Source organism: Neofelis nebulosa, chromosome 4 (genome assembly GCF_028018385.1).
Source record: "Neofelis nebulosa isolate mNeoNeb1 chromosome 4, mNeoNeb1.pri, whole genome shotgun sequence".
Classification (NCBI taxonomy): domain Eukaryota; kingdom Metazoa; phylum Chordata; class Mammalia; order Carnivora; family Felidae; genus Neofelis; species Neofelis nebulosa.
The window spans coordinates 71335912-71362957 of record NC_080785.1 but is presented as its reverse complement, the minus strand read 5'-3'; the positions used below and the strand labels follow the sequence as shown (position 1 = coordinate 71362957).

Here is a 27046-nt window from a genome sequence, read left to right as displayed (position 1 = left end):
AAAGATCTCATTCTTTTTAATGAATGAGGACTATTTTGTTATATATATAATTACACATATGTACACACATATTCATACCACATCTTCTTTATCCGTTCATCTATCAATGGACGCTTGGGTTGCTTCCATATCTTGACTGCTGTAAATTATGCTGCAGTAAACATAGGGGTGCATATATCATTTTGAATTAGTGTTTTTGTATTTTTGAGGTAAATACCCAGTAGTGGAATTTCTATTTGTAATTTTTTGAGGAACCTCCATACCTAAGTTCAGAATTCTTAACAAAAGATTTTAGTTCCACCCTCTGCTTCATTTTTAGGCCATGTTCTCCTGGCAGTACCCTGGGTCTGAACTTTGGAAACTATTTCTTATTTTTAGAATCAAGATGTTAAAAACCATCAAGGTCTTAGTTCCTTTCTGTTTAATGGTCCTCTCAATTTCTCTCTTTGGTCACATTTTACCATAAGCAGCAAGAAGAAATCAAGCAGCACCTTCAACACTTGTTTGGAAATCTACTTAGCTTGATCACTCCGTTCACCGGGGACATTTCTTACTTTCTCCTTATAGAAGGTGATAATGTTGCTAAGCTTTCTGCCACTACACAAGATCCCCCCCGCCATTCCACCAGATTTCCACTTACAGTGTGTTCCAGACAATTTAGGCTTGCTTTAAGATACTCTTCAAAATCCTCCCAGCCTTCCTTCACTGCCTGTTTCCAAAGTCACTTCCACATTTTTCTGCATTTGTAATGGCAGTACCCCCTTTCTGTTGGTGTATAGCAAATTATGACCCAAACTCAGAAACTTAAAATAGGAAATATTTCTATATTACAGTATCTTTGAGTCCATTTAACTGGATGCCTCTGACTCAAGATCTGTCCCTGGCTGCAAATAAGGTGTCGGTCAGAGCCCCAGTCATCTCCATGCTCCGCTGGGGGAAGATCTGCTTCCAGGCCCACTTGCAGGTGTTGGCAGGACACAGAAGATGCACTTCCAAGCTCCCTTAGGTGACCACTGGCACACCTCAGGTCCTTGCTGGCTGCTGGCCAGAAACCTCAGTTCCTTACGATGTAGGCATCTTCATAGAGCCATGCACAACCTGGCAGCTCGTTTCTCAAGAGCAAGAGGACAAAAGAGACACAAGTCATGGTCTTTGTGTAAACTAATCTCAGAAAGGACATCCCATCACTTTTGTTGCATTCTTGATTTTAGAAGCGAGTCACTAGGTCCAGCCCACATTCAAGGGAGAATGGATTATAGAAGAGCATGATTACCCAGGAAGAAGGATCCTTAGGGATCATTTTAGAGCCTGCCATAGTGGAAAGTAGAGCCCCTGCTTTTCAGGAGTATACTTTATAAAAGGAAGGAAGAGAGGAAAAAATAAAACTAAAGAAGGCATTTAAAATACTGTAAAATCAGACGCTAACTTACAAACCGTCTACCACAATTGCTAGGAAATTTTAAGAAGGGAAAAGATGAGTTTGAGTTGTTACAAAAAAATTTATAGGCAAATCTTAAATTTACCTAGTCAGAATTTTAGGAAAAATAATTTGTCAGCAAATTATCTGAGAAGCTGAGTGCTTGAGGGCGGGGAACGTGGAACTTAGATATAGTTGTTAGATGTATCTTGCTTAAGAAACATTCTAGAAGGTAGAATGAAGTGAAATATCAGAAAACATTCTGAGAACAAAGACTGACAAGAAAATTTTGAATGACTTGAGAAATGAGAGGAGTAGGGAATATATATTTTGGGCCAGGCATCATGGTGGATGTTTTATGTACTTAATTTCTTTGAATCCTCTCAATATCCTATGAGATTGGTATCTTTGGGGCCATTTTACAGAAGAGGTGAGCATAAAAGATAGAAGTTAAATGACTTGCCAGCTACCGTGCAACTGTGAAATTATTTTTTCTCTTTTGGGGCCCTTGTCTTGCCAACCCCAGAGCCCATGCTTTTTTTGCTGTCATTGTCCTGGAGAAGCCAGGGATGGTGAAAATGATCATAGTCATAAAGTCATCTAGTCTTTAGGAAATTCTTGGCATTATGATTATTACTTTGAAGGTATCGCTACTGGAAATTCTCCCAACAACCTTATGAAGAAGATGCTGTTATTCCCATTTTATAGATGAGCAAAGAGACCAAATGGCCTAACATTACAAAACTAGGACACACAGAAGTCAACTGACAGAAAATGGAAAGAGATGCCTTTGCAGAGAAGGAGCTACTTTTGCTGAAAGCCATCTGGATGACTGGCACAGATTTAGGAATTTTAAACATTAAAGTGTTAGTTTGAGGTCTTTCTCCTCCAGAGAAAAAGCAACTCTCTTCTATTCTCTAGCAGAACTGAGTCTGAAAATATATATAACCAAATTCAGATCCAGTAAACAAATTCCAACAGAAACTGCATAATCAAGGCTATTTTTATGATTAGCACCATTTAGTTTCCCGGAATTTACCAGAGCAAACATTGCTAGAGCAAAAATTACTGCTGATGGTTGAACCTGACAACAAGAGAAAATCCCCAAAAGGGTCATTTAGGCCTGAGCTGCAGCTGTGCTCCACCATATTTCTTACTTGAAAGCTGAGAATTAACAGGAAAATCAGGGCTCTGCTGTGCTGTGCAGATGCGGCTAAAACTGTATTAATTTATTCAGCAAACATTTGTTTAGTGCCTACTATATGCCAAGCGGTATGCTAGCCACACTGGGAGTGCAAGAATAAATCATACCTGATGCTCTCAAGGAGCTTACAGTTGAAAGCGGATAATAGGAGAAGGCAGATATAAAAAAAGGCCCAAGTTTTGTGAGTGATGCAAGGATATAGTAGAAGCATAAGGGAGTGGATTAGAAGAGTCTTAAAGCAGCAGACTCATAGGAGGAGGGAAGTAGATGGGTCTTCATCTTGCATCACTAGGGCAGGAGGGCAGGGGCGAGGGGGCGGGGCATAAGTGAGGAGAACAGAGGCCTGATAGTTTTCTTGGTCTTGGGCAGAAGCTGATGCCTCCTCCGAAACTGGGAATATAAGAAGAGGGGCAGGTTTAGGGAAAAGAAAAGCTTTGCTTCAGAAATGGCCAATTTGCTTATCAAAGATTCATGTGATACGGTAGCAGGGTCTTGTAGGGTATTGTATTTCTGAGACCAGAACTTAGCAAATATCTGGTTATAAGATGCAGACTTGGAGAAGCTTTAGTATATGTTGCTGTTGTAGGATTACCACCACGACTGGCAGCTATTGCTTGTTTTGAGCATCTACCACGTACCACACCTTGTACTGAACACCATGTAACTTAACCTCACAATAACCTTGTTACACTAAGGAGATGTTTTTATCCTCACTCTATAGATAAGGAAATTGAAACTTAGACCTGGAAGCTAACTTTACCAACACTGTAGAGCCAGGATTTGAATCCAGGCCTAAGTGACTTCAAAGTGAAGACTGTTTAGTTGGTCTCCACTTAACCAACTCACCAATATAACAGATCATGCCCCTTCCTTCTGTAAAACCTAAAATGAGGTCTACAGCTCTCCTGAGTGTTCAAAGCTCGAGAATGTCTACATGCTTTTGCTCCCACCAGTCAAAAGTTAGATATTCACTAAGAGGCAGAACCTGTCAGCTAGCTGCACTTATTACTGTTTTAATAAAATAAGTGCTCTGATGTAATACAAATATAATGGAAGTTGTCTAGGAATAGGAGAGGAAATGCTTTGGGAAGAGACAATAAAGATGGGTAGCTCAAGAAAGCCAGATGTGAGAAGGAAATGTAAGAGAGACAGACCATAAACATCTGAGGAATTTTGCATTCATTTTGCCTTGGAAGTTATCTTTTCCATCCATTTTAAGACACTGCAGTAGTTCTATAGATTGTATGCTGTGGTTCTGGTTTATATAAGAAAGAGTGCATGTGGGGCACCTGGGTGGCTCAGTCGGTTAAGCATCCAACTTCAGCTCAGGTCACGATCTCACAGTCCGTGAGTTCGAGCCCCTCGTCGGGCTCTGGGCTGATGGCTCGGAGCCTGGAGCCTGCTTCCGATTCTGTGTCTCCCTCTCTCTCTGCCCCTCCCCCTTTCATGCTCTGTCTCTCTCTGTCTCAAAAATAAAATAAACGTTAAAAAAAAATTTAAAAAAAAAAAAAAGAAAGAAAGAGTGCATGAAACATCAGTGAGCAGACCCGTAGGCCAAACCCTTCAAAGGAGACTTCTGTGCACTTGCCCAGAGTGAGCATGTTATGAGAGAAAAGAAGAGGACAAAAGGTTTGGAGCTCACTAGAGACAGGTACAAGTCTTCAAAGGGAATTGGATGAAAATGTTCAGAGATGTGGAAGGTAAACCTCAACACAACAGGATTATGCACCAGCGTTTTGGTTGGGGAAATATGAAAGGAATGTATTGCCATTTTTTATCCCAGAAAGCTTTACTTTATCTGTAGACTGAAAGCAGCACAGTACAGAAGAAAGAGCATGGGCTTTGGAATGTGTTGGATGTAGCATCAACAGCATAACAAATTGTCTATCATTGGGTATAGTCTTGAGTCTCAGTTTCTTCTAATTACAGTGACATAGTAATACCTATATCTTACAGTTTTAAGGAGTGTAGTATTGGGCACTCAGTAAGTTACCAAAGAATTGCTATTCATTTTTTGTGTCTTTGGGAGGGCGATAAGAAAGTATAAGAATAGAGGCACCTGGGTGGCTCGGCTGGTTAAGTGTCCGATTCTTGGTTTCGGCTCAGGTCATGAACTCACTGTTCTTGATTGAGCCCCGCATTGGAATTCTCTTTCTCTCCCTCCCCTGTTCATGCTCTCTCTCTCTTACTATCTCAAAATTAAAAAAAAAAAAAAAAAAAAACACTTAAAAAAAGGGAAGTATAAGATATTAATCAAGAAGGTAGATGAGGATTTGTGAAAAGGAACCCTTACTATCTCTGTCAGTTCTTGTACTTCTTTTAAAGTGGATTTTCACGTTGGGACAAAGGACTTTCAGGAGTCTCTGTTTACTTGAAAGATGTTGAATCTGGCCAGAAATAAGGAGAAGATGGATATCAATGGAAATACTTTGTTGTGGCATATTTTTTTTTGATGCAGTATTTTCCGTCTTCCTCTGTAAATGGCAGATTTAATCCAATCTAATTTTGAGGTTTATGAAATTCTACTAACCTATCATTCCATGTAATTTATTTTCAGATTAACCATAAAAGTAATATCCATTTTCAGTAAAGATCAAAGAATCAGAACACATCATTCTTAGTCTACTAAATGTAACTTTTTAACTTCTAGAAGTTTATGAGGTTCTGTGGTAAATGCATCCTTTATTATAAAGCCTGTTTATGTTGGGAATGGTAAATGATCATCAAGAGAGAATGGCAAGATTTTTTTAAGTTCTTACTTAAATTCCAATTAGTTAACGTTTAGTGTAAACCCAAGTGTGCCCCTTAAATCCCCATCACCTATTTAACCCATCCCCCTACCCAACTCCCATCTGGCGACCATCAGTTTGTTCTCTGTAGTTAAGAGTCTATTTCTTGGTTGGCCTTCCTCTCTCTCTCTCTCTCTCTTTTTCTCCCTTTGCTCATTTGTTTTGTTAAATTCCACACGGCGTGAGAGTTTTTAAACACCCTATCCAGAGCCTCTAATAGTAACAGACACTAAAAAAACCCTATCTTGACCTTAGGATGCTTATAAGACTAATTAAAAAGACAAAACATTAGTAAATGGAAAGATGCAAAGAAAGATAAAAAGAATTTCAGCAGGGGTGCCTGGATGGTTCAGTTAGTTAAGTCGGACGGACTTCAGCCCAGGTCATAATCACACAGTTCGTGGGTTCGAGCCCTGCGTTGGGCTCTGTGCTGACAGCTCGGAGCCTGGAGCCTGCTTCAGATTCTGTGTCTCCCTCTCTCTCTTCTCCTCCCCCACTTGTGCTCTGCCTCTCTTTCTCCCAAAAATAAATAAACATTAAAAAAAGATTTTTAATTAAAAAAAAGAATTTCAGCAGAATTGCAGATAATTTGGATACTGAGGAGAGAAGATTGGCAAAGTAAAAAAAAATGAGTCAAGAGGAAGAATTCTCTTAATAACTTACATTTATGATGGTAATTTTGATAACTAAAATGGATGACAAAGCCAGAACTATACTTAGAGATAAGAATTACATATACTGTATATACCCTAATCCTGTTATTCACTGTAAGTAGTATTAAAAAAAATAATAAATGTGACAGAATACTGCCTTCGTAACAAATGACTTCACAGGGTCTTCTTTTCTTTTTTATATGATTGAAAACCCCCTTAGGAGGTTATAGGTATTACCAAGCAAATGCAATTGGCATTCTTGAGTATATTCTTTTAAAAATATTTGTTGAGATCCTATTATATGTCAGGCCCCGTTCTAGGCACATGTTTATATTCTTTCCCTTACATGTAGTGAAAAAGTATCTATTTTCAAGCTGGCAAAGGGAAATCAAATTGTTCATTTCAACTTTATGTTTGTAATGTGTCACATTGTCATCAGATTTTAAATTTAGCTTAAGATTTTATTGAGTCATTCAGGAAATCCATCAAATCGATAATGTAGAAGTGAATTTTATATACCTGGTTTAGGCCTTTATATTTTCTTAATATTTATTTTATTTTTGAGAGAGACAGAGTACACGGGGGAGGGGCAGAGAGAGAGAGGGGACAGAGGATCGAAAGTGGGCTCTGCGCTGACAGCAGCAAGCCCAACGTGGGGCTTGAACTCATGACCCATGAGATCATGAGATCATGACCTGAGCTGAAGTTGGATGCTCAACCGACTGAGCCACCCAGGCGCCCCAGTTTAGGCCTTTGTAATAAAGGCATGGATTTGCTGCTAGTTGTAATTAGGTTTAAAAACAAGTCTAATGTCTCTAAACCAAAACTTCTGGCAAGGTGTCAGGACTGTGTACTTCCCAGCCTTACTACACTTCTGTTAATCAACATTACTGGGATTTACAAAGTACCTATTGGTTCTAAAACCATGAATAAATAGGAGATGAGTTAATTTACAGAATATCACAAAAAGTCACACCAAATCTGGATTTTTAGGATTTAGGGGCACCTGGGTGGCTTAGTTGATTGAGTGTCCAACTTCAGCTCAGGTCATGATCTCATGACTCGTGAATTCGAGCCCCGCCTCAGGCTCTCTGCTGACAGTGCAGAGCTTGGAGCCTCCTTCAGATTCTGTCTCCCTCTCTCTCTCTCTGCCCTTCATGCTCTGTCTCTCAGTCTCTCAAAAATAAATAAACGTTAATTTTTTTTTTTTTAAGTTTTCTATGATTTAATCTTACCAATAAGTGCAAGGTACGTGGAATCACCAGCCCCCACTGCTCAGCTACTGTCTCCTGCCAGCGCCAGAGACACTTGGAATGGTGTTTAGGATTTACACAGTTTCAGACTGGTTTTAAAGAGCCCTGGGGTTCTGAGTACTGAGGCACTAGGTCATACAGAGATCACTTAAGTTTACTTTTCTATGCAAATGCCACCAAAATTGAGGCTGTCATAGCCTCCATGTGGAGAACTAGTGTCTGAAGGTTGCTGAGGCACTTTGTTTACCCTAGTGAATGGCCCTCAGATTCCTTACTGGGAATTGTACCTACTTCTGGGCCCCACAATTTAAAACAAGTGTGGAGTGGCACGTGGGTAGCTCAGTCAGTTAAGCCTCCTGCTCTTGATCTCAGCTCAAGTCATGATCTCATGATTGGTGGGATCGAGCCTCATGTGGGGCTCTGCACTGACAGTGGGGAGCCTGCTTAGGATTCCCTCTCTCTCTGTTGCTCCTTCTGTCTCTCTCTCTCCCAATACAAAAAAATAAACATTAAAAAAAAAAATAAAACAAGTGTGGAGGACTAGGAGAGAAGTCTGAGTACGGGCCCAAGACAAGAACAGAGAATGAGACCTATGAGGAAACCAGAGTTATTTTACTTGGAAAGGAGAAGTCAGAATGACAATTTAATAATGGTCTTTCAGACATTAAGAATTATTACATTGAAGTAAATGACCAGACTTTCTTCATGTGCAAAACAGTAAGAGAAATAGAATTTCAGGGTTAGCAAGAAGAATATAGTAAAGATCCAAAAGAAAAAAACAGCAATCAGATGCTAAGCCTATTTAATCAAAGGAATAGATCATTCCACACACTTTATGAAAGTGTTTTTATAGGCAATATGAATTCCTGTCTGTTTCATGTATTAAATGTAATACTACCTGAAAGAACAGGGGCAAATTAAATGAACTTTGTTTTTCGACCCTGTGACTCAGTGATTTATCTTAAAGTTACATCATAAGGTATAGATTTCAAATAATTATTTTGAATTAGAGTCTCATATCCCAGTGCTGCCAGGAGAGAAGCTACTTTCTAATGATGTTAAGGAAGTTAGTGGTGTGGAGCAACATTTATTCCAGGGGTCACGAACTCACGTACTTACGGGGGTCTGCGGGTACCACGGAGTGAGCTAACAGCATGGAACAACACGGGGTGGTAAAAGTTGTGTATTTGAAGGTGTGGGACCCATCCAAAAGGGGACAGGCGCTGCTGACCAGCCAGTTGTTTTCATGTCGCAACATGCCCATTTTGCCAGATTTTTGGCTTTCTCCAGGAAAACTGGAACTCTAGAGTCTCATGTGAATCTTTTATTTAGCATTGACAAAATACTAAGGTTCATCAAAATACTGTTCAGGCAAAGCCGTACACGTCTGTGGTCTGTGAGTTAGAAACCTCTGGCTTTCTTTTCGGTCACTTGCTAACCAACACGTTTGTTAGCAAACAAACAAAACAACTGATTGAACTCTAAACCTTAGAAGAATTCATCTACTAAACCTTTGTAAGGCTTATTTAAGGTCCTTTCCAGCTCTGTGAATCTTTTGATCTTCTCTTCCTTCTTCCCTGCTCTCAGTAATGGGTGACTTATCCACTTAGTGGTGGGAATTTAAAGGAACTACTTATTTCCTTAGCAATATAATTTTATTTTGTAAAACCATCAAATGTTTAGACTGAAAACAACTTTTGTTGCTATACTAAAGATGCTACTGATGGCTATTACATTTTTAGGAATGCACTTATGTATGGCCTAGACATGTCACTTCAGATCTTTGAACTAACATCTGTTTCTAACATTGGCTGCATGAGGCATGCTTGACTTAAAAGCCTACTTACACTTCAGCATTTGGTGACATATTTTACTTCCCTTTTCTAAAATATTTTCAAATAACCCACTTCCACCTGGGGTAAGGACGGCTCCATTTCTGAAATCCCCTTCCTTTCAGACAGGAGAATATGCCACAGATGAAGAAGAGGATGAGGTAGGACCTGTTCTTCCCGGCAGCGACATGGCCATTGAAGTCTTTGAGCTGCCTGAGAATGAGGACATGTTTTCCCCATCAGACCTGGACACCAGCAAGCTCAGTCACAAGTTCAAAGAGGTAAGCTGCTGATCTGCAAACTATTTTTTATGCATGTCCATTTCATTGTTAAATTTACATTTTTGTTTGAAAAATGTATTGAGAATCCGTTTTCAAAAGAAAACCTTTCGATAACAGGTTGTCTTGAATCTCATTGAATTTCAAGGTACAATTTAAGTAGATCTCATTCCACAGTCCTTAATTTTTAAATGCTTATTATCTGTCGTAGTGATAGCTTACAACTTGTCTGTTCCATATTTTTTAAGCTGTAGCTTAAATGTCTGGTTTTCATGATAAGTTCAGGTTGTATTTTTTAAATTTTTATAGAATTTGGGGGACTTGATGATAAGCTTTCCTCTAAGGCAGTGATTTCTAAGAAAGTTTTTTTTTTCTTTTCTTAAAATAGACAAGGTCCCAAAAGGAATCAGACAACATACCTAAGGAGTTTAATTGAAGAAATTAAAGTTTAATGAATGAACCTTGAACAGAATTAATATAACTACCCAGGGACGGTGAGGTGCACAGGGACTGGCAACAGCAGGAAGTTGTTGTTCCAACTTCCTCCCAAAAGAAGGCTTTAGTGGGAAAAGAGGAAAAGAGATTCCCTTTTTTTTTTTTTTTTTCCGAAGAAGGGCATCTTTGTAAGATGCAGCCACTGCTAAAAAACGACATCCTGAGGATAAGGGTGGGTCATATACACTCAGCCCCTTCTCTCCTCCTGCAATTGCCTCCTATTGGCCAAACCCAGGCAGGAGTCTGAAGAGGTCAGCCTCCTGAGGCAGGAACTATTAGAAAAGGGCCAAAAATGGATCCTGAAAGGGCAAATGCAGGCAACCACATAAATTCTTCTTCTTCGAAATTAGCTACTCAGAACTCCAACATGTAAAACAGAGACAGTGATGAATGGGTCCCCAAGCATTTTATTCTTCATTGTTTCAGGGAACATCCTCCATTATTGAAGGCAAGTGTGTCATTATTTAACAGCTTGCCCACAATAACCCTGAAGCACTGAGGCTTGAAAACCATTGTTCCTTCTTTCCAGCCTGTTAGGGACTTGACCTTTTGGAAGAAAAGGTTCTCCTATACATGAAAAACAATGTTGATAATTGCAAGTTTGTAATTTCTAATTTTATTTCTAATTTCTAATTTTTTTTCATTCATAATTTCTAATTTTTTTAAATATAATTTCTGATGTATCGTCTAAGTAGGTCAGTTTTATATGTTCTGATGTTATACCTATCCGTGTCCTATATATTGACTTACCTTTTTAATTCCTTATGATAAATTTATACTTGTGGGACCAATAACAAAGTGAATGTACTTTTAAAATGTAAATTTTTGGGGTCCCTGGGTGGCTCAGTCAGTTAAGCGTCAGACTTCAACTCAGGTCACGATCTCACGGTTCATGGGTTCAAGCCTCACGTCAGGCTCTGTGCTGACAGCTTGGAGCCTGGATCCTGCTTCAGACTCAGTGTCTCCCTCTCTCTCTGCCCCTCCCCCACTCATGCTCTGTCTCTCAAAAATAAAAAAAACATTAAAAAAATTTTTTAAATAAAATGTAAATTTTTGTTCAGAAAAAAAGCCCTTAGGTTTATTATAGAATTTTGGAAAATGCACAGTTATATAAACACCAAAAAAAAAATCATTCATGATCCCAACTTTGTGGTATTTATGATTATACAGTATATACTATGTTAAATTCCTACTCCTGATACTTATAATTGCATTATTAGGATTTTCCCATCTCATCAAATATTCATCCATAAATGATGTTTATTCACTATATGGATCTCTTACTGATCTACTTAATTTTTGTCTTGTAACATTTCCTTTGTTTTGAGTTTAAAAATGTTATTATTAAAAGTTACACTGCAATAAATATTTTTGTACTTATCCTTAGGATAATTTCTCACAGTGGAATTATTCGATCAAAGAATATCCGTATTTTGGGACCTTGTGGTACTTAATACCAAGTTGCCACCAAAATGGCTTTTCTCAGTGACACAGAAATTTATTTATGCCACCCAGTGTGTTGAGAGTGCCCATTTCTCTTCCACTTATTATTATTTGTCAGGTTGAACCATTTCCATTTGTATAGTACACAGAGTCCTTGAGGCAAAATATATGGGTTTTCCAGATGATTTATGACTGCTCCTAGTTCTAAATCAGATACAAACACCTTGGTGACAAATGAAGTACACTATTCTATAATGATCACAATACTCCTTTACATTAGGAGTAGCAATGCCTATCTTAGGGCCAATTCTTACAAAGGGTTTCTAAATTAACTGATATCTTCAAAGAGCAATGCAGAAAAAGAAAGTTCTGCTGGAAGCGGCTGAGTGGGAGGAAAAGGTAATCTAGGGACCTCTTTCTCTGAAGCTCCAATTTGGCCCAAGAATACAGATTATCTAGAAGTATAGATGGACCACTTGTTCTTTAAAAAAAAATCTTCGGGAATGTTGTAACTCTCAATCCTGGTTTGAGGCAGTGAAATCAAGGTAGTATATCTGGGCAAAGGCCTGTAATATAGTTTACCCATGTTGCCAGTTGAGTATGACCCTACTCTTTGGTAGATGATTGAGCTGGAAGTTGGGTCCGCATTCTTTTATGGGAGCTAAAGAGTATAAAAAGCAGAAATAGTATATGGAAGGTTATATCTCCCACTTTCTGAGTTGAGCCAAGGAGTCAATGCTCTGTAAATATTGTTTGAGGTGTGTACACCATTGTGCAGACGACCACATGATCTAGACCTAGGGGTTGGTGAACTATGACCTGTTGGCCAAATCTAGCCCACTGCCTTGTGTTGTAAATAAAGTTTTATTCAACACTGCCATGGACATCTATTTATTTATTGCTTGTGGCTGTTTTCAGGCTATAAAAGCCAAGTTAAGTAGTTACACAGAGACCATGTGGCCTGCAAATCCTAAATTATTTGATATCTGGCTTTTTACGGAAAATGACTGCTGACTTTGGTGTATGCCACTGCATAATCTGGACCCATTCTGTGTAACACAGCTGATTTATTTTTAGCCTGAGTAACTGAATCTGTAGTTTTCTTTTAATTTTGGTTCTTAAGAATTGGAGGTGTGTCCTCACCTCAAGATTAAGCAAATACCACATTGTTTCACTTCTAATTCTTGTATTCTTTTTTGTGATATATTTAACAGATTAATATATTCATTTCTTCAGGAGATGGCCACTGAATATCAGCTGTGTGGCATTCCATCTCAGCATTTGTGTCTTATACACTGCCACTCTCACAGTTTTAAATTTCCTTGTGTGATTAACATAAATGTCCAAGTAATTTACAGCACTAGATATTTTTCACAAGATTCCATACAAATGGGGTGGAGGTGGAGAGTCATGTGTATTGGAGTCTATACAAAGTCTTCTGTTACAGAGAGTTCTCTCGATTACATTGTATCAAACAGAAGCGCATGCTGTGCTCTTTGAGCAAAACGTATTACAATGACATTATCTCAATCAGTCCTACTTTTGGCCAATTTCCTATCTTCTACCAGCCTCTATGCTCCTCTGTTTTTGCTTGCTCTTGTAGGTTTTCACATATTTCTTCATATATAATTAGTGGTTAAATATTTGGTGAATCAGTGGTATAAAGCATACACCGTAAGTTGTATAATTCAAGACAGGCACCTAATTTAATTTCTCCAAGTAGTTGACAAGATAGCTGGCACTTTTATTCAACACTCATTTATGCATTTCCCTCTGCTTGGAAGGCCAGCATTATTATCTACAGAATTGGTGCCTTTACACTCTGGACTACTTTTGGCCTTATAATCAGTTCTGTTTTCTCATTCTTTGGTACAATGCTGTTAGAATATATACTGAATTTTGATGGAGTAAATCAGATTCATCTAACTCTTCAAAATTCTGGTAGTGTTCAACCTATTCAAGAAAACATTTGAATCACTTTATTAGTTCCCTTGGAAAAACTTCTTTGCATTTTTATTGTAATTACATTAAACTACTAAATTAACTTGCAGAGAGCTGGCATTTTTATCACATTGACTCTTTTAATCCACATTTATGTAATGTATCTGTTTAATTGGAGTCTTTTTTTTCTGGCCCTCTCTAATATTTTATCGTACCCTCTATTAGTTACACAAGGTATAAGTAACAGAAGATCTTAACTGAAGTGGATTAATCAAAAGCTGCCACAAAGGTTCTCTATTAGCTTCAATATAAGTTAAGAAGTTTTCTCAATTTCTCTATTTTTAGAAATGACTTTTATAAGATAGACTTAATGACTTGCATAAAACTAATTTCTGTTCCCGGAAAGTTTGTTATTATTCAGCTATAAAACCATCTGTGCCTTTGTGGAGGAAGATTTTAAAAACCTTTTATAATAATAGCCATTACTGTCTTCAAGGTTTCAAGTTTTTCTTGGGCCAGTTTTGGTATTTTGCATCTCTCAAGAATTTTATATATTTCCTCTGGCATTCATATTTTCTAACATTTTGATCTATAATATACTTCTTAACTACTGAAATCTTTACTATCTATAATTATTCTTATTTTCTTTTTTATTTGAATATTTTTCTTAGTTGTTTTATCTAGAATTTTTATCTATCTTGCTAGCCTTTACATGCCTAATTTTTTAATTAAAAATACTTATTTTGTTATTTCCTACCAGTATCTTACTTTTGCCCTTCTTTCTTGTTTTGGTATTGATCAATTGTAGTTAGTACTCTATTTTTGATAACTCTTGCACTCTGATAAATATATTTAAAGCTATATTTTATCTAAATATTTATTTTTAGTTGCATGTTCCAATTTTTTTACATTTAGAATGCCATTGTCATTTAGATGTAATTTCTCTTTAATACTTTAATATAAAAGAGGGGTTTCCTCTTTAATATAAGAATGATTTAGTGGTATATTTTACTTTCCAGACATATGTAACTTTGTTTTGTTCTTCTTTTGTTATCAGGTTCTAACTTTATCACATTCTGGTCAGAAAATATGTTCCATATGATAGCTACTTAGAATTCTCAAGACTTCTTTTGTAGCTTAATTCATAAACAGTTTGTTTAAATAGTCCTCATGTATGCAAAAAAACAAGTATTCTGTGCTTGGGTATGAAATTTATATGCTTTTCATTTATGTAAATATTATTAATAGTAGAAATATACATTTCTTCTCTGTAGCATGGCTTAGATTTGTCTGCTTGATCTACAAATTCTGAAAAGCACATGTCAAAATCACAAACTATAGTTATTTTTCCTTCCTATAATTCTATCAGTTGTGGTTTCACATATTTTAAATCTTTGATATTAGCTGCATATATGTTCAGGATCGTTACAACCTTTTGATTTATTGTAACATCTGTTTTGTCCCTTATGATGCATTTTACCCCAAATTTTATTTGTCTGATAGTAAAAATTCAACACTGCCTTTCTCTTGCATCATATTTGCTTCACAGCATCTATTTTTTCCATCTTTGTTTTGGCCATTTCATACCCTTTTGTTCAAATGTGTTTCCTTTAGCCAACCTATTCTTAAATCTTACTCTTAATATTACTGTGGGAGTCTTTGTCAGTTAATTAATGAGTTTAACCCATTTACATTTACTGTAATCACTTTAATATTAGAACTTAGAGCTGCCACCTTATTTTATGTTTTTCAATTTTCATACTTTCTTCTTGTTTCTTTTTTAGCTTTTACCTACTTGCTATTACACATTCATCAAATTTTTATCTGTTACTTAAAAGTTATACATTTTCATTCTGTTCTAGAGATTACACATGAGTAGTTTTGACTCAGTCATAGGTTATTTTCCTCTAGTAACATAGAATGCAGATCAGTAGCTGTGCCTCCCATTTGACAAAATAATAGCCATAGCATACTCTCCTCTGCCTTTCCTTCCTTCTTCAATTTTTTTGTATTTCAGGAGTTTTAGTTACCTATTTTTATAGGCATGCCTTTTACAAAGTAATTAGTTCCACCTCACTTACACTTCTTCCTAACTCTAATGGGATTTCAGTGCTATCCTGATGTTAATTCACCATTATCCTGGTGCTACTATTTTACCACATGGCACCAAAGGTTAAATTAGTGGCCAGGGTGTCTAAACTTAAGAAGAATGGAATAAAGTGTCCCTGCTTTATTTGCAGATGCAGGTTTACCCAGGTCATATGTATAAGATTAAAGATTAACTAGATTGCTGTCTCTCATTCTTGGTTATAGACACTTGATTGCTTCATACTCATTTTTTACAAACACATCTGGAAACACCTGTTTTCTGTTTCTTAAGTGTTTCTTACAAGTTTTTTTGTTAATTGATGACTGAGACCCTGACACCTATCAAGTCTCCTTTTTTTTTTTTTTTCTTTTTTCATTTTTGGCATCTTCAAAGTTGCATCCAGGAAAGGCAGCAAATAGCTTTTGTTAGTATGTGATGTTGCACTACCCTGGCCATTTTGCCCCTACCTAATTCAGTCATTTTACCTTTATTTTTTTTATTAATTCCATCATTCTGTTATCCTTCGGAATGTTTGATTTCTCTTATTCTAACTTCTGACAATAAATGTTGAATTTACTTTATTATTTTTTTTTTTTTTTAATTTTTTTTCAACGTTTTTTATTTTTATTTTTGGGACAGAGAGAGACAGAGCATGAACGGGGGAGGGGCAGAGAGAGAGGGAGACACAGAATCGGAAACAGGCTCCAGGCTCTGAGCCATCAGCTCAGAGCCTGACGCGGGGCTCGAACTCACGGACCGCGAGATCGTGACCTGGCTGAAGTCGGACGCTTAACCGACTGCGCCACCCAGGCGCCCCAATGTTGAATTTACTTTAATTGTTAAATGTTAATTTACTTAATTGTTCAAACATGAAAGCACTTAAAACTATGAATCCCTCTTTGTTTAGCTGTCTTTGGCAACATCTTTCAACCTCAGTGTGCATTCTTCTTGTTGCCATCATTTTGCAAATAGTCTATATTTTTTATTTTTATTGTTTTTATTTTCTCTTTTATTTCAATAATTGAGGAAACAGGTTTTAATTTATAACTTTTTATTATTAATCCAATGTTTCATTACATTGTGGTTAGATAATATTGTCTACAAGTTTTGATTTTTGTTAAAAAGTGGTGTTTTTGTTATAGATTGATATGCATATTTGTGATAAAAGTAATATTGTTTTCTACCCTCTGTATCCTTGTCATTTTTCCTATTTAACCTAGTAAATTGAGACCCATGTAGTAAAACTACACCTCATTATGTTTTGTGCCTAATAGCTTTGATTATCTATGTTAATGTTATGTTGAAAGCACATAAAATATGACTCAAAGGGTTTTTTGTGTTTAAGTATTCTTTGTTTGATGTTACTAATCTACTTTTGTTTGTAGTTGCTGGATAAACATACTTTTATATACATGTGTACTTTTGTCATGTAAATTTAATTGAAGTACTTTGTTTTATTGTAAATTTTGAAAATGTTATCTTGGAGTCTGCTCTTTTAATAAGAAACTTTAGCAATTTAAATTAATTGTTATAATTATCAAAGTTTAATTTATCTCATCTCATTTATGCTTTATGTTTCCTTTATGTTTATTGATTTTTAGGAAGGATTATCTTCAAGTTTTAAAAAAATAATCTCTATTTCTATGATTTTCAAAGTTAAGAAGAAAACTACCCTTTGAGTGTTCTAAAACAATATAATTTTAATATTTTTGATACAGTATTGGTTTCTAAGACAAGATTGTTATTGAAATATAATTGTCACATTTTAAAAACTTACGTATTTTCAATTAGGTTTATAATGATACATACAACAAATAGTTACACTCTTAGCTTACTTGGTTTCAACTCTTAGTCTCTTTACATCATAATTTCTCATTTCTCAGAGTATATCCTTAAGTAATTTATTAAGTATTTATGCAGGTATAGCTTTCATGAGCTTCCCATACTGAGAATGGAAAAAATCTAATTGTTATGACATAGAAATGATAATTAGTTAGGCTTAATATTTTGCTTCACAACATTTTTTTCCTGACAGTGTTGTAGGGCAGGCTTCACTATTTTGAGTTAGCATTGCATATTGTAAAGGAAAAGTGTAACACCAATCTGGCATTTGGATGCTTGAATTATTTTAGCCTCGTACTTTAAATTTTTATCATAATTTCTTAGAAATAGGCCTCCTTGAGGCGCCTGGGTGGCTCAGTCAGTTGGGCGTCCGACTTCGGCTCAGGTCACGATCTCAAGGTACGTGAGTTCGAGCCCCGCGTCGGGCTATGGGCTGATGGCTCAGAGCCTGGAGCATGCTTCCGATTCTGTGTCTCCCTCTCTCTCTGCCCCTCCCCCGTTCATGCTCTGTCTTTCTCTGTCTCAAAAATAAATCAACGTTAAAAAAAAAAAAAGAAAAAAAAAAAAAGAAATAGGCCTCCTTTCATTGATTTTTTTTTCCTTTTAATCTGCTTTCCTTGTTTTATGTTTGTGTTTTGGTTTGGTTTTAGTTGATTAATATTTTCTTTAGTTCTGTTATTTTTTCTCTGTTGCTGTTTCTTTTCTAGAAACATTTTGTGTTCTATATTAATTATCTTGTTCATATTTTCTTTTCTTTTTTTTCTGTCTGAGGTTGTTCTCAAATGTGTTCTCTCATATCAATGATTCAGTTTTCTGTAGCATTAAATATGCTTTTTACTTCAAATTTCTTTATGCATTTTAGCATTTCTAACATGACTTAATTCTCTTACTACATTTTTGGTTTCCTTATTCGCCATCCATTCCTCATGGTTTTTCACTTTCTCTCCAGCCCAGTATTCTAGAGAGTTACCTTAAAATATTTTTACTTACAGGATACATCATTCTTCCAGTTTACTTACTTATTTGAGTTTTCAAGTTGATATTCTCTCTACCTGCACTTGAAATATTTAGTAATAGTATCAAGTTTGACTTTTTCTCCTCTATTTATCTGGAAATGAGACAAAAGCCTTTCTGTATAGTCAGCAGCCATCTGCTTCTTTAAATTAGGCATCCAGGGGCACTTGGGTGGCTCACTTGGTTAAGCGACTGACTCTTGGTTTCAGCTCAGGTTATGATCTCACAGTTCCTGGGTTCAAGCCCCACGTCGGGCCCCTTGCTGACAGTGGAGAGCCTGCTTGGGATTCTCTCCCTCTCCCTCTACCCCACCCCCACTTGCTTGCGTATACTCACATGCTGTCTTTCTCAAAATAAACAAATAACTTAAAAAAAATTATGCATCTCATTTCTAGTCCCACATCAAGAGGACATATCTGTGTGCCGTGTGCCTAGTTTCTGGTCTGGTTGCTATTTTCTGGCAGTCTATCATCTAATGTAGTTCTCTGAATTTAGGTGAGATATTTCTAAATCTTGCCACTCAGTTTTATAAGTTAAAGGAAAAAAAGATTATTCCCTGCTCTCAAAATGCTTACTTGACCACCTCTATCTGTACTGCTCCACTTTGGAGCATGTATATGCAGTATGCCACTCTTCAGCCACCTTCCTGCATTCTCTTCCTATTCTAGTAGTTGTTTTCTGAATGGATGTGAAATACTGAGAGAGTTGGCAAACCTTGTTTGAGGACGATTCCTGGGAAAGGCAGTAGAGGTTGCCCAACTTTCTCATTGGATGGACTCCGGATCTCCAGCAGTCATTGAGGATGGACAAACCATCTTCCTTCCTTTGGATGGAAGCTTGGATAAGTTTTTCTAAATTCAGCTTTGTGACTCTTTCATATTCTAGTACCAGATGTTTTTAGGTTTAGTGTCCATTTGAAGCTGTGAGTTTTTCTTTTGTTTAATGTATTTCACTGGAAATTTAGTGGGAAGAAGGAAGGCGCTGAATCAGAAACTGCTGGTCAGGAGACATTTAAACTCCTTGTCCAGTGTTTTCCTTCACATTCCTCCTCAGAAGTCATGGGAGTCTTGAGGGAAAAATTGGAGTCTAAATATTGTACTATTTCACTTTATTTAAGGCACAGAGAATGTATGAAAAATAATCTAGAGAAAGTTGTAAATGCATTAGATAATAATATAAAGTTATCTTTATGGAACTTTCCATTATCATGTAGAGAAACTATAAAATACTTCATATAAAATAGTTTACTTAGTAGCCAACAGATATTTATTTAAAAAGAAACTGTAATTACATGCTTTCACCTACATCCATTTTCACCTACATCATTAATAACTAGTTTATGAATACCTACTCAGAGAGTGAGCTTGTTGGAGTAGCTCACCCTATGCTACATATGCTGCAATTAGTGTTATCATTCAGATTGGATTATTATACTATTCAATCACCCAACTTCAGCTAATTTTTTTTTAATTTTTTTTTTTAACGTTTATTTATTTTTGAGACAGAGAGAGACAGAGCATGAACAGGGGAGGGTCAGAGAGAGAGGGAGACACAGAATCGGAAGCAGGCTCCAGGCTCCGAGCCATCAGCCCAGAGCCCGACGCGGGGCTCGAACTCACGGACCGTGAGATCGTGACCTGAGCTGAAGTCGGAGGCTTAACCGACTGAGCCACCCAGGCGCCCTTTTTTTTTTTTTTTTTAATTTTTTTTTTAACGAACTTCAGCTAATTTTGCATCAGCTATTCCCTGAGAAAACACTTGTTAAAGTAAAGATAGGTACCACATGTAAAGCTTTGAGCAGAAATTATAAAAGAATATGGCATCGTTTCATTCTAATAGCACTCAAGTATAGGCAAAAACAGCTCTCATTCCTTCCTTTGTGGAGCCTACCCTGGCATAGATAAGACAGACTTCGATCAAATAATTACAAAGATAATTCTAAAAATTTTGATTCTGGTGCTGAAACCACACTTATAAAGTACTGTGCAACAATCACTTATTATTTCACCCTTGTAAAATAACAACAGAGAATATTGCTGTCATCTGATTATAAAATCTCTAGCACTAGAGATGCCTTAAAATCTTTGCTGCAAATATAGTATTTTGCACTTTTTAAAGAAAAATGTTTTCTGTTCTTACACAGGATAGGTAAAGAAAATACAGAAGTTTAGTCTTACCATTTCTATTTCTGTATGAGGATGTTTCTATTTCTAGCGCAATTATATTCAAATTATATTGATTCAGTGATATGGTTCATGCTCTGGATTCAACTTTTTGAAAGAAAGAAACAAAATATACACAGCAGGTACCCCTGCAGAATGTTATATAAGAGCTACTGTTCTCTGTAGGACGTATATGTTTATTTGTGACTTCCACGGTATTCATGTTAAAAGATGGCAGAAGAGATGAGATTGGTCTTGTAAGCTAAGACACTGATCTGCAATCCATCACCTTTTCTTTTTACTGATATCCTCGCTTCCCAAGTGTTTTCTCCAAACCTAGATTCTCCGAAGCCCCAGAATTCCAACAGGTGTTTCAGGCTGGGTTTCTGTTAACCCGCCGTGTTGACTTCCTGTCCCTCCAGTCAGTCAGCCTGACCAGTCTCAGGCAGTGATGGACGAACCCCTGGACCTGTCTTTTGGAAAGGTTATTAAGCGCATGGAGAGAGACCTGCTCAAGAATAAGGAAACACCGCTGTCCACCAACTGTGCTTCTTTTGTCAAGTCACTTCATCTCTTTGAAAAGCGGTTTTCTCTTCCTCTGTCCGTGAAACGGAGGTATCTCGGTCTCATCCTGCCCATGTGCCAAAGTGGGGATAAGACAAACAGGCCAAAGCCTAAGGTCATGTGACCTGGCTATGGGAATAAAAGATTGATCAGGCCATCTCGGAGCAGGGTCCCTGTGATGTTTCTCTCAGAGTGACCTGGGAACTGCTCTCAGGAGGTCGTGTTTATTAGTCTCCCTACAGTGTTTTGAGAGTAGATTCTGTCATGTTCTTGGGTCCTCAGAGACTAGCCCAGCACATAGTCTCATTAAGTAAATGCTAATTGAATAATGAGAGAGCTGTTTCTTCCTAAGTTCCGTGAGTAATCACAGCAGCTGATTAAGCACCATTTTTGTATTTCCTGTCAGAACACTCAGAGACTACCAGCAGTGATCCATGGTTTCCAGCTGGAGTAGTACTTTCTCAACTGGGAGGTCACAGTGATGACACAAGCCTCAGAGTTTTTGTGAAGATCAAATGAAAAGTGTATCCCAAAGCTGATTAGGTACCTGGTGAAAGGGGAAAGACAAGTAGGGAGAGTCAGACCTGAGGTATTTTCCACTCCAGCACCTGCTTCTACTGGGAACTTGAAGAAGCCACGTAACTTCTTTGAGCCTCCGAGCCTCTGACCCCATCTGAACAATGAGGTGGACAGTGCCTGTCCTCCTTCCCTTTTATTATTTACAACAATAAAACAGATAAAGGGTCCCACAAATGTAAGAAATTCAGTGGAAAGAACCGTGGACTAAAATGTACAAAGCCTGGCCTTGACACTTACTAGCTCTGCAACTTGTGCTACTGGCCACAGTTTCTTCGTGTATAAAAATGAAAGTTCAATTAATTTGTTCTTCATGCTTTTCCTGTTAATAGAGATGGACTTGCAGAAGTTCTCTTAATACACATACAGGCTTAAAATAATCACGTTTATAATTTTAGGCCTTGTGAATACTAAGAAAACATTGCACTAAAACTTTTGTCCATCTTCTGAATGATGTCTGAATTTACAGACTTCGTTCCGCTCTCCTGTATCGAAAGAATTCGACTGTACTCAGTAACAGTGCAAGCTTTAGTCAGCGTTCTCACTTTGTTGGTAATGAGTTGTACTCTCTTCTGTCAGTCTGTTTTGGTGAGATGGGAGGGTGGGGTAGCCAGAGATCAACCTGGCTGTTCACAGTTTTACCTGGGTTTGTCCTGCACACCAGTGGATTAAGCTAGTATATGCATTCATAGGAATAAAAAGACTCACTTGAGACAAGAATTACTAGACTCTGCAACCATGACAACCATCTCCAGGCTCTTTCATTTCGTAAATGTCATACCTGTAGTATTTGCAAGGGCCTTGGACTTCTTCCCATCTGGCCTTGGGAAAATGAAAAATGTTCATTTTTCATATGGGAAGCGAGGCCCCAGGGAAGCAGTTTACTAGCGGTCACAACAATTTGAACAAAGAAAATCCAAAGTCCCAAAGTTGCATGCCATATACTTGGTTACCCTGCGCAGAAGGGAGTTTAACCACTGAGAAAATAAAATCTGGCACTTCCCCATGGTTGCGGTGTTTGTTGTAAAATCTGCCCTTTTGATTTCTTGCTACTCTTCAAACAGAGCCAGAGGTATTTGTTTTATTTCAGGTGTGACACTTTGTAGCTTTTAGCACTTTTAACTAAGAACTGGTGTTGGGGTAATTAAAAAAAAAAAAAAACTAGGTTCTTAAAATCATGCTTGTCTTAGTCTTGGATCACTGTGGAGGTCTTATTCTCTTGTAACCACTGTGCTAAAAGCTTTGCATGGGTTATCTCATTTAATCTTCCAATAAGAAGGTTATGACCTATGAGGAACTGCATTTTCCAGCTGAGGAAAATGAAGGTAAGAGAGGTTCGGTGATTTTCCAGCATCAGGTAGCTAGTTCATGGTAGGTCTGAGATGAATCCCAGCAGTCTAACTTAACTACTCTTCACGCTTGGCCACGGTAGAAAGATCAAGGAGTTGTTCTTGTCACTAACAATTGCAGATCCTTCAAAATCACCTAGACACATGGATTTCCTGGATGCCCATGTGTGCACACTGAAGTATAAGATCTCCGTGGAAAAGAATTCTGATAGCGTGAGGCATGTCTAATATCTAAGTATTTTGCTACTTCTGGTTTTTAGTTTATATTGGTGAGGGAGATTAGCACTAATATTTATTAGAAGGGGAAAGAGTTATCCTCATAGCATAGCAGCTCTTCAGTAAATGGATACTGAATTAATCCTATTTTCTAAGGAAAATGGCACTGCATCAGGAACCAGAGATCTAAGTTCTTAGTTGTGGTTTTAACAGCAGTTCACTGTAACAATGTCAGTTTGTATCTACACCCCTTAGCTTTCCACATCTGAAAGGGAGTCCAGAAATACAAGCATCGGTGATTCTGCAGTGGCATTGTTCACTGTAGGGCTCATAGCTGGAGTATCCACTGGAGTATCTGAGCGTTTGAGCTGGGCTGCCTGACACTGTCAGGTCCTGAGAGATTCATCCAGGCTAGGACTTTGGGTAAGCTCAGACCTCATGAACAAGGTGGAAGGGAGTTGCTATGATTTTGGAGCAGCACTTGTTAGGCACGTTGTTGCTCTGAGCAACTCCTAAAGGTTTGTAGGTTGAGCATTGTGCCACTAGGTCTGTGGAGAGAAACTGAGAGAGCTAGGACTGCCTGTTTGGGGCCTCCTAAAAGAATGACTGCAGCACAGAGAATCCTTCCTCTTTAGAGACTGTTGGTGCACAGAAGCCCCTACGAACCAATAAGGATGAGAGGAGCAAGAGCCACATGGACAAGACTGCAGGAGTCTTCAGATCTGGAGATCAGATCTCCCCCAAGACGGAGAGCAGTGACAGAGCTATAGCAGTGTAGACCTTAGGGACTTCAATATAACAGGAGACCCGAGGAAGGAGCATCCCTCTCCATCCTTCCCATACGCCCTACTAGCTGGGTGAAAACCAGGAAAATGCAGGTTACACACCAAAGAGAGCTGAGGTTTATGAGGTGTCGTGACCTCCAAGGTGCACGTTTCTATCCCTCCATCAACTGACTCACTTTTTCTGGTAATAAAACCTTAGATGTATTTGATTATGGTAATATTAGACATTTACAGTCCTTCTGGTACAATTCTAAATCCAAAATGCTCTGAAAACTGTTTAAAATAATTTTGTGGGTTGGGGCACTTGGGTGGGTCAGTCGGTTAAGCGTCGGACTTCGGCTCAGGTCATGATCTCACAGTTGGTGGGTTCGAGCCCTGCGTCGGGCTCTGTGCTGACAGCTCAGAGCCTGAAGCCTGTTTCACATTCTGTGTCTCCCTCTCTCTCTGCCCCTCCCCTGTTCACGCTCTGTCTCTGTCTCAAGAATAAATAAACATTAAAAAAAAATTTTTTAATAATTTTGTGGCAAGTTTAACTCATTTGGTAGTAAACCTGACTGAAACAGGATGCTATTGTATACCACACTTAATGAGAAATACCTATGTTTGGTGGCAAAAATATTCGTGTATTTGATCACAGACTGCCTCCACAGACCAAGTTGTGAACAATATGCAATTTATGGAAAATGCAGCTTACTGCCTTTCTGAAAGTGGGAGAATTCTGAATTCCAAAATCATCTGGCCTCGAGGATTTCAGAAAAAAAGACTTTCAACCCATAAATTGTTTTGGGGTTTTTTTTTTTGTAAATTTTGGTGCATTTCTTTATTCCTTAAAGAAATAAATATTTCGTTTGTTCTTCTCACCCTTACAGAGAAAACGAAGTGGGGGGAGGGGAGAAGCAAAACAAATGTAAATGGTGGTTCTCATGCTGATAAACTGTAGCCAAAGCTTTTGGGGGTGTGGGTTCCTCAGTAGGAGTCGGTTTTCGGAGGAGTGAAATCTGGATCTCTACCTTTCCAGCAGTCAAAAAAAAAAAAAAAAAAAAAAAAAAAAAATCACCGATGTCGCTGTGGAACCGCGGCACCGTCGTCTACCGCCTCACAGCTGCCAGCCAGAGCGGTGTGGGAGCTGCTCGGCCTTCTGTGCGTGTGGCTCGCGGGACCATAGCGCCATCTTTCTTCCAGATTTGGAATCGGATCTTCACCCGGCCTCGGGCCGACTTGCCTGCTTGAACTGTGACACCCACAAGACTCTCCGCACCAAGACAATTCCTTGACACTCAGATTGGAAAGGAAGAGCTGCAAAGGGGGCTAGAAAATGTGTTTTCTTTTCTTTGGTCCCCGAGCAATTAAATTCGTAACCTAATCTGTTAGGGAATGTGGGCCATAAACCCTGTGTTTCGTTAGTTTGCACCTAGTGAGTCATTTTACACACCAGACATTTTAATTTACAACCTGCTGCATTGCAGCGCTTTTCTAGGCCTTCTGCTGTGTGATAAGGTATTCTTCTGGCCGCTGAGGCTTAAAAAATATAGATACACTCTCTTAGTTCAGATTTTTTTCTTTCTTTTCAATTTTCAGTTGCAAATCAAACATGCAGTTACAGAAGCAGAGATTCAAAAATTGAAGACCAAGGTAAGCACCATTAAATGGTGTTTGAATTGTACTTTTGAAACTTTGGATGCCATGACTACATTCAACCCTGGGACTAAAGGATTTGTTCCTGTGCATTTGAAAGAGTACAGATGTGAGAGGTTCATTTCCACTGTTAGATAGGTAGACAAACCTGCCAGCGAGAACACCTACCCCGGGGGGGCAAGTGCCACCATACTCCCTCCGTGAAAAGAGCACAGTATTTTAAAAATACATATTTACATATTTGCACATATGTGGCCGGTTCCCTCTGAGATTTCCTCGGAGATTAAATATTGTTAAAGGTTCTAGCATCCGAATTACATTTGACCACTAATTATACTGTTATCATCCAAGCTCTTAGGTTGTATCTCTCTTTATTTATCTTATTTTAAGTAGGTTTAATCATTTATTTATTTTTAGCTTATTCATCAGAGACAATGTATTTCAATGTAACACGTTCTTTTTCATGGAAAAAAATTCCAGTTCTATTAATTAAATATTATGGAATTTAATACAATATGTGAATAATTGACTTGAGGTGCCAGATGCTCCTGGAAATTTTTAGACAAGTTTAGTTTGTATTATTTAAATTTGTGGGGAAAAAAACAGTTCTTGATAAAGGGAGTATGTATTCTTAGTTTACATATGAAATAATACAAGATTCAAAAGGGCATGTTTAGTTGGTGAATTATAAGGTACTTGTAAATTACTAGAATTGTGTCTAATTTTATCAAATATGTCATTTCAAAGATTTAAAAATGTTTTTGAATTACTTTAAAAATAATATTCTTTATTGTTTTTATGGTCCTTTAAAAATTAAGACATGATTTCTCCCTCACCACTAATGATCTGTTTTCCTGTTCACGCTGAACACTTACTTTGTTTTTTCCATGTGTTTTAAATGGAGATGAATTAGCAGGGCTATTTTGGTTAAATGGTATTCTCAGCTAATAACTCTGTAGCTCCTTAGTCAAAACATGTCTATACATCATTCATGGTGTCAGCCAAGCTCTGTGAATAATCATTTTTAAATTAGTAGTGGTTGATAAATAAACAACTTGAATACAAAACATTGCTTAATAAAAGATGCAGTAAAAACCTAGTCCTATTTTTTAAATTGCTATTGTTTCTTAGCACAGAATGGAAGAATAGACTTTTTTAAAATTGTGAGTTATAATGAGGGGGAAAGAAAGATTTCCCCTGTGGATTGTAAGTGCTTTAACAAAGCTTATATGTTAGACCAAAAACATTTAATTTAGAAAATCCTATAAATAAGAAGTTTGTATTTTGTTCTTTATTATATTGGCATGTAATATTTATAATAGCTTATTTTACTATGACTCTTTATATCCATGTTGAAAAATGAATTCCTAATTTTGAAATATTTTTTTTATTTTTGACTTTGTAATCTGTTTTGTCAATGCATTTAGTTTAAAATATACATATATATACATATATATGTATTTGCTGAATGTGGTATGGTTTGGGGATGTCTTAGATTTTGAAAATTGT

The 27046-nt window shown here is 37.5% G+C and overlaps 1 protein-coding gene across 16 annotated transcripts in view; it reads left to right on the top strand.

The window, feature by feature from the left end:
- Positions 1-27046, top strand: part of PPP1R9A (protein phosphatase 1 regulatory subunit 9A) — a 326344-nt gene that overhangs the window by 240095 nt on the left and 59203 nt on the right. For all 16 annotated transcript variants that reach the window (XM_058725032.1, XM_058725033.1, XM_058725031.1 and 13 more), the window contains 2 exons: positions 9274-9429; positions 25481-25534. In XM_058725032.1, coding sequence (XP_058581015.1) covers positions 9274-9429; positions 25481-25534 — 210 coding nt within the window. The remainder of the gene's footprint in view (positions 1-9273; positions 9430-25480; positions 25535-27046) is intronic.